Source organism: Pistacia vera, unplaced genomic scaffold (genome assembly GCF_008641045.1).
Source record: "Pistacia vera cultivar Batoury unplaced genomic scaffold, PisVer_v2 Contig1301, whole genome shotgun sequence".
NCBI lineage: Eukaryota > Viridiplantae > Streptophyta > Magnoliopsida > Sapindales > Anacardiaceae > Pistacia > Pistacia vera.
In genome coordinates, this window is record NW_022195360.1 from 1 (window position 1) to 8,504 (window position 8,504).

Genomic DNA, 8,504 nt, shown 5'->3' on the forward strand with positions numbered 1-8,504 from the left:
ATTCAACAATGATTAATAATCCTGTTGCCAAAAATGGAGGCATCTTCGCTTATACAGAAAATTAAAGACACATCATCTCACGTATAGAAAATTAGTATTATTAAAGCATTTTAAGATTTATTTTTTTTATGATTCAAATTCTTTATATAAATAATTTATTCATAAAAATAAAAGTTTAATATACTATTTATTGTTTAAATATAAATTAAAGCGTAAATTTGACTCTTTACATCTAAAAAATCAAATTTTACTCTCTATCTTAATTTTAATTAATAAATTATAAGTTTTATGCATTTTATATATTAATTATCTTTGTTATTAAGCCTTTTTTTTAAACTTAATAAGAGAAAAAATTAAAATTTAAAGAATCTATTGGATTTAAATAAAAATTCTATTCTTTATAATTAAAAATTAATAAAGATATTGCATATTTATATTTATATGTTCTTTAAAATAAAGAACATCATTGAAGATACTCTTAAAGTTGAAGTGATATTGCCTTTTATACATAAACTTGAAGTGATGTCATCTCTTATACATAAAATTAGTTGAGTATTATGATATCAAACCCTCATATACAGAAAATTAGTGTTGTAAAAGATGAAGTGACATAATCTTTAAGTAATACTACACATAGAATATTTTTTATACAATATTATGTAGTAAAATATAATTGATTGCTTTTAATTGGTGTTGTTATCATCTCTTATGTATATAAAATTAATGGAGTGTTGTGATAGAAGAGAAAGCTATATCATCCCTTATATATATAAGAAATTAAAATTTGAAAGAAAAATTGACAATTAGAAAGAAAAAGAATTGAAATTCCGTTGCCGGGAATCGAACCCGGGTCTCCTGGGTGAAAGCCAGATATCCTAACCGCTGGACGACAACGGATTTGAATGATTATCGAATGCCTTTCTTCAAATGAATTATATCTCTCACAACATCTAACAGGCAACCATCACTGCTTGTAATTATATTACTATTGTAAAAGTCTTGGAGTCATTCCATGACCCATGTATAGTGTTTACATAGGATACAGACCTGTGTACAGGATAAAAGATTTCATGTTGAAGTACGCATAAGTTTTGGCTACACATTAGAAGGTAATATCATAAACGATGTCTAAGCTTTTCATAAGACTAAAACCTCTGTAGGATTCTTGTATAATTTGCAATGTATAGAATTAAATGTCATCTGTAATCATATTTGATAATAGAAACATGTATCAGCTTGAGTAATGAGAACTCTGCTGAATTAGTATTGGTATTTCAAAAAGAATTTGTGAGGACTGTTATTGTTTTTATCCTACTGACCTATTATTCCCAAACTTTAACAAGAAGTTTTATTAACCGCTAGAGTTAACATTAGAAGGTAACATTATCATAACGTTCATAAACCTTATTTTTCTCCTATATTTTCTTGATGTCAACATTATTATAACGTTATAATTTTACACTATAAAAAGAGTTATTGTTCTTCATAATTTCATAAGTCATCAACCTTCATCTTTGTACTTCTTCTTTGGGTTAATTAAAATTTCATATTGTTTTGTGTGCCTGCAATTTATTTCAGAAACACCTGTTAAATCCTGGGAGATTTTCACAATCTTGAAATAATTATTGTGGCGAAATAATTCTTGAGGATAGTGTTTATAACAAGTCTTGGATTTTCTATTTTTTCTTGTTTCTACAACAAACTCACATCTGTTAATAATGCTATGTGCACTAACTAAAAATCATACAATCTAAGTACTAATTGAAGTGACAGACTTCTCTTATTGCCACGTCAATTCCTCCCGAAAAACTAAATTTTTTTTCCTTTCAAAATTTCAATTGTTAATATTTGAATTAGTGCAATTTAGTTAGTGCACATAATATTATTCTTAACGCTTCTGTTTATCTGTTTTACAAATATCACCTGTGTTGATGGAGGTTCCGTGGGTAACTTCTCTGCTAAGACATGACATATCCATTACAGAATATGGGAATACATTTTCAAGTGAGGAAAAGAGCTTTAAAGTTAAAGATGGTGTAAAAGTAAAGCAAATGAAGTTAATTAAAGCATGAAATTATCGAAGATTGTGGATGCTTGTGCTTTGAGGAGCAAAGGCACGAAGGTTAATTCGCTTTAGAAAGGTGGGTATAATTGGTGCACACGCAGCAGTTGATCAGCTGACCTCAATGGAGGCTTTCAAACCTTAAAAATTAAGCTTACTTCTGCGTTGATCTTCTCTATTGTCCAACTTATGGGAATGGCTTCATGCCAGTAACAAAACATATACAAATAAATGAAGATTTGAAGCACAAATTCATTAAACAAACCAATCTCACTCTCATCCATTCCAGCCAAAAACTAAAATTACATGCCAATAAATACATGTTTATATCCATCTCATACACTCCACCGTCAATCTTATATCACATGCCATATAATACATGTACAAAGTACAAACACAAACATTTGCTCGCAGCCAACCAATCAACAGAACAGAGGTACTCTGTCTTTAGGAACTCTGAGGATAAGTACAACCACCATAGCCTGCAAACAACCAGAAAGAAAGCATCATGTAACGAATCAATATGAAAAGCTTTCAGAAATTGAGCATTATTTACCATTAGTCTATAAATGTCTTTAAACAGATAAACATAAACTTAACTTGGATTTTTTGAGGAAAGGGTGGCTGTTTGTGAGAAGTCACAGCTGGATGGATTTTTTTGAGATTTTTGATAGAATAGATTCATGGCATATGCAGCATGTGATGCTACTGTGTTAGGTTCAAAGCAAGCACCACCTGGTCCAATCTCTTTACAATCAATCCCTTGTCCACAAGCAAAATCAAGATTCTCCTGCAATTTGGCATCAGGTGTTCCATCCTTGGGCACACACCACATTGGTGAATTGTTGGTGTTATTTGATGGAGACTCTGGGCTCTGTTGAAAAAAGTTCCAAGTTAGAAAAGCTTACTAATAGCTAGCTATCACTACTAATTTATCTTCAAACTAGTCTTGGAAAAACTCTCACCTGGTCTCCAGCCTTTGCAAGGCCAACGTCATAAGTCATGGTGAGATCAGGCTTGAACAGTCCAAATGATTTCTCGGAAAGAGGCCCTGGTTTCAAGTTCTCATCGTACATTGCGAATAAATAAGTATCCACTGATTTCCCAGGCATCAATGGAGTCCCCACCTTGGATCGGAGATGTGAAATCAAACCACCGTTATAAGCCTTGGCATTCTCAACATTTGCCTCTGGTTCATTGCTATCTCCTTTGGACGGCCATCCAGTCTCAGCAACCACAATCTCAACATTCTTAAAACCCAGGGCATTCAACGCAGAACGTACTGCATCCACCTACAATTAATGGAGTTATTTTTTAGTTAAATTTGAGCACATAAGAAACTCTTGCTAAGAAAAGGATATAAAACAAAGAGCAAAGCATAACTCGTTAACTCACCTGAGCATCAAACATGTTCATGTAATTAATTTTGGTGTTTGAATCGAATCGCCCTTTATTGGGCTGAAACAAACAAAAAGGTTTCGTCTCAGGTCTAGTATCACCCATGGAAGCGAAGTACGGGTATGGATTAATTGCAAAAGGCGAACCGGTGGCATTATTAAACGCGAGCAATCCTTTCAAAACGTCAACATATTTTGCATCAAAGACTCCTGAAGAGGGCGGTTCAGATTGTGCTAGCAAAGTCATAGCATGAACGGTGGAAACCTTAATTTTACCACCTAAAGAGACAGAATTGAGGGCATTCTGGATGTTCTGCATCGCTGGCAAAAGCTTAGCGACCAGATTTTGGTCACCAGATAGAGTAACCTCGTTACCCACATTTATGACGATGATATTGCTGGCTGGATAGAAGGGAACTACATTCGTGTTGATCCAGGTTTTAGCAAAATTAGGATCGGAAGCTAATGCTGGAACGTCAGCGTTTGAAGTTGCGATGACAATTCCTACACCGGTGTTTGCAAAGGCTTTGATGATGGCTGGGTCGGCCCCGAACAACCGGACCTTCTCAATTGCAGTGGTTTGTATTAGCTTTGCAGTGGCTGATGGCTCCGGGAGATTGTCCGCGACTTGCCCATAGTTTATACCTATGAATGGTTCTGAGTCTGCACGGACAGAGTAAGAGTTTCATGATTGAGTAAGAATTCTCAGCCACTAAAAAGATATTTCATCTTTCAGGCCAGTACGTACAGTATTTATGAATTTAAAAAAAAAAATGGAACAAAATTTCAAAACAAAGCTTTCTTTCCGAATCATAAGACTGAACAACAACTTACATGCAGTTTCTATTACGTTCAGTAGAAGGAGGGCCAAAAGTACAGCGCAACGAACAGCGGCCATGGAATAAATGCAGTGCAGTCTCTGTTTTGGATATTGTTTCGTGAAGGTGAGGTTCTATAAATAAGAGAGGGATTATGGAGTGGAGGGTAGAATTGTAAGAAGAAAAACATATGGTAAATTCTACTACATCGTGAAAGTGGAAACTCCTGAGTGAAGGATCCTAGTCACGTGGGGAACTGGGAATACGTATAATTCTCCTCCTTTCAAGTATTTGAATAGAATAAATCATGATGAGCCAATCGTTAACGTTACTGTTTACTGGGAATTCGTATAATTCTCCTCCTTTCAAGTATTCATGGTGGTTTTCTTCTCCACTAAGAAATGACATATATATTATATAATAAAGAAAGAAAATGGAGTCAAATTTTCAACAGGGGAAGAGAGCTTTAAAGTTTAAAGACGTTATAGAAAGTAAAGCATAAAATGGAATAGAATATTGCGGGTGGCTTGAGGGTTGAGGTGACAAAATGCAAAAGCACAAAGGGGAAGTAACTTTATAAAGCTAGGTATGATGGGCGCACAAGCAATTCAAATGGGAAGGAAAACTTTGATTGATACCTTCAAAATTAAGCTTTCTTCTTGGTTGCCGTTATTGACCATATTTTTTTTTCTTTGGGTAATCAGGGTATTCGGGTTAGTTTACGCGCATCTCAACTAATCTTCGGAATCTATTAAACACTTTACAAGTTTAAAGGATCAGATAAACTACAATATTGTTGTGTTAAGTGGATCAAAGGTTTGAACCCAAACTCAAGGAAATGAGTAAACCTTTTTAACCACCCTAGCAACCCTTGGGTTAATAATTTAATTTTGAGCTCGTGATCTTTAGTTTCATTTTTAAATAAGATGTTATGGAGACCCACTCTATCAAAGGCCTCATCACAGCTCCTTTATTGACCAGCTTATGTTAGTGGTTTCATCATTAAAAAATGATACAGTCACTGGTGATAGTGCATCGAATGACGTGATAAAATCTTGATCGTTGATTAATTTTAACTTAATATTAATAAATGGTCAGAATTTTATCATGTTATTTAGTGCATAAATTCGATATACTATTACCGATGACTATAACATTACTCTTCATCGTTTATGTATGTCAAATAAAACAAATTCAAATCCAACTTCTAAATCTAAAGTGTTGTTCAGAAATATCCGTTACAAAGGCTTTTTACACTTTTTTTTTTTTTATAAAAAAAATCTAATTACTTTATTGGTAAAGTGTTGAGTCATACTTAATGTCTCCCGTCTCTTTGCCAGATAGCCCTCAATCATTAGTTAAATTGAAGATAAGTTTACATAATAAACCCAATATTTTCTAAACACGTTTTGATGTAGGCAATGGCATTTAGTACTAGTTTCGCTATTACCGGACTCCCGTCCTAAGCGCTTTTAATATAGGGTCCGTGATAGTGTGACGAAACACTGAAAGACGGATCACGTTTACTTTGATAGCTTTCAATGTGGGGTCTGTGACAGAACACCAAAAGACGGAGTGCGTTTACTCTGATACCATTATTACAAATGGGGAGTTTCACATCAAAGGGCTAATCATTAAATGGAGGGAGTCCTCTTATAAGTCCAAGATTTCCCCTAATACGGGTTCCGTGACATTATGCTCATAGATATTGCATATTTGATATGGACAATGATCAAAATTCAAACTGGCATATACACAAATTTAATATTACCTTAGGGAAAATGGAAAAAAAAAATAACCCATAAAAATTTTCAGTTTACTTTACAAACTGCAATGCAGAACGAAATTATTTTCCCCTGTTTTTCCATCAGTTCACATCAAAACGCTGGAATTTGGAATATTAAAAGATCTCTGGTAATCTCGTCTACGAGTCCACTGAGAACAAATCTCTCCACATCCCTTATAACATCATCTTTTTCAATAAATGCAAACATCATCTCGTTCCAACTCAAATCCCACATACAATTCACATCTGGGTCCTTGTTATAGACATCATTCTCAAGCAATTTAGGCAGAAACTCTTCCAAAATGACTTCACTATTCACATTCCCACCGTAGAATTTTAACTTCTCAAAGTCTTTAGTTAACTGTCTAACCAAGTCGTCCAAGGATCTTATCTTCACTGCAGAGATTGATACTTTAATAAAAGGATGAACGCTTAGCTCTTGCGTTCTTCCTTTTCTTTTCATTATTTCATAGCCGCAGTCTAATATGAGCTTGCTGTCCTCATCTTGACAGTCAGGGCCACCGGCATCAAGAATGTCAAAAGGAATGTTGAGTTTGAAGAGAGCCTCTGCAGTGTTAAGAAATATCTGGCTTTTAATCAGTATCTGCTTCAGATGATTTTCACCCTCTGTTAGTGGCCTTGCTGTTTCTGTTCTAGAACTTTTCTGGTACACCAATTGTGAGGGATAAGCGATATCAGTGCTGCCTTGATGCTTCCCTGCAAAATTAAAACAAAGAGCTTTGACTATCAAACGTTTTTCCATTCCACACTTCTAATGTCGTTTCTGTTGTTTCATGAGATGACATTTCGTCCGGAAAGATACACTACACGTCGTCTTGTGGGGAAACACATTTGAAACTGAACTACGAGGTTGTACTTACCATTTGGTGGATTAGATTCAGTAATGTGAGACTTCTGTTCTACACCTCCATTAAGCAGTGGTTCTCCACCTTGCTGATCACTCATAACCGTAGAGTCTGTCTGCTGGCACTGCACATCATCCATCCAAAAAACAAAATGTGAAATAGCTGCGAGAAAATAAAATCCTATTTAAGTATGGCAGGTAACAACACACCAAACCAATATGACTCCCCCAAAACAAGCAATTACTTTTCTACCTCGAATGTGGTTTCTAATCCTAACACAATAAATATTCCTCATGAAACTCAAATTAGAATTTTGAGATATACGAAAATAATAACTTCAAAATTGGTGTAAAGATGGACTGACACTGTCATTCCGAACTAGAGTCTGTGTTTCTTTTGCGCTTTGGCTTCCATGCTCAGTAGGACTGTGCAAAGTGGGAGCCTCCTGAGCTTCTCTTTCCTGTTGTTGTGCAACAGCCGTTGGTTCTATGCTAGCAACTAATTTTCTTGTTTTAATGATGCTTACTTCAGGTTCTTTGGACTTGCCAATCCTTGTTTGATTTGCTTCTCTGGGGACACGGAGTTTTTCATTCTTTCTCTGTTTCACTTCTTGCAAAATGGAATTTTTACGTTTCTGTGCCCTGGCAGAGTTCTGTAGGGCACCTCCTCTTCTGACCATTACTTCATTGATCATTCGAGGAGTCTCTCTTCTATGCACCTTAATGCTTTCAGTGTTCCAGGTGCCTGGATCATGAACAGGTTTCTTTTCCATAATTGGTGGAACGGCAGCTTTCGATTTTGCTAGTTTAGATTCTTGCTCTCTTGAAGATGTATCCTGATTTGAGTTCCCGCTCACTGGGCCTCTTGTGTTGACATTTAAGCTAGCAGAACTCTTGTTACTGACCAGATCTTCTTGACGTCTGCCATCTGAAAACCTTTCTGATTGCATTGCATCAGGAGCTTCTGTGAAATTTTTCTTACTAACTGCGGCATGATTTATATGTGACTGCTTCTTTTGCAAATTAATCTCAGCATGCATGGATTTTGAAAAAGCAGGGGACATTGATTCACTTCCCTTTTGTTTCCTTGCTGGCAACTTCTGTTTTACACTCTGTTGTCCCCTCTCTTCTGCTTGCTGTTTTTCTTCTAGAGGCTCTGATTTCCGAAGCATGTGTGGTTGTTGGTATCCGAGATTGGTTTGAGACTTCTGCCGAGTGCCCGCTACAAGCTTGTTTGTGTAAACGCTTTCTCTTCGAAGCGCACCTTCCTTCAACCCTGTTTTGTCTTCCGACATAACTGTCGCTTCTGACCTTTTATGTGTTTGAGGTGGCATCCGCTGCAGCTCATCCTTTAAAACTGGTTCTTCATTTTCTTTCTGCACCTCTATGTTCTCTTTGCTCTTCGATTATCCTTTTGGTTTCCAATGTTTAGGGTTCATGGGTGATATTGCCTTGCTGATTGTCTACTTTGATACTGGCCTTTTCAAATCCTGTCACTGGTTTTGTACCTTCAAAGTCCTTCCAGGGTGACTTTCCACCGTGAATTACCACCTGAAAGCCAGCATTGCGGGCAGCC

General features: G+C 36.0%; 2 protein-coding genes and 1 non-coding gene across 3 annotated transcripts; all 3 read right to left on the reverse strand.

Annotated features, from left to right (window-relative positions):
- Positions 1-825: 825 nt before the first annotated feature.
- Positions 826-897, reverse strand: TRNAE-UUC. The gene has a single exon. It is a non-coding gene; the product is annotated as a tRNA-Glu (tRNA).
- A 2,088-nt stretch (positions 898-2,985) lies between these two features.
- Positions 2,986-4,565, reverse strand: LOC116122057 (glucan endo-1,3-beta-glucosidase 7-like). Its single transcript, XM_031407977.1, has 3 exons — positions 4,294-4,565; positions 3,458-4,122; positions 2,986-3,354 (listed from the first exon to the last, which is right to left on the reverse strand). The coding sequence occupies exons 1-3, from the start codon at positions 4,355-4,357 to the stop codon at positions 3,001-3,003; spliced, it is 1,083 nt and encodes a 360-aa protein (XP_031263837.1). The 5' UTR covers positions 4,358-4,565; the 3' UTR covers positions 2,986-3,000.
- Positions 4,566-5,926: 1,361 nt separating this feature from the next.
- Positions 5,927-8,257, reverse strand: LOC116122058. The gene is made up of 3 exons (XM_031407979.1): positions 7,294-8,257; positions 6,945-7,053; positions 5,927-6,780 (listed from the first exon to the last, which is right to left on the reverse strand). The coding sequence occupies exons 1-3, from the start codon at positions 8,221-8,223 to the stop codon at positions 6,155-6,157; spliced, it is 1,665 nt and encodes a 554-aa protein (XP_031263839.1). The 5' UTR covers positions 8,224-8,257; the 3' UTR covers positions 5,927-6,154.
- Between the last annotated feature and the right edge of the window lie 247 nt (positions 8,258-8,504).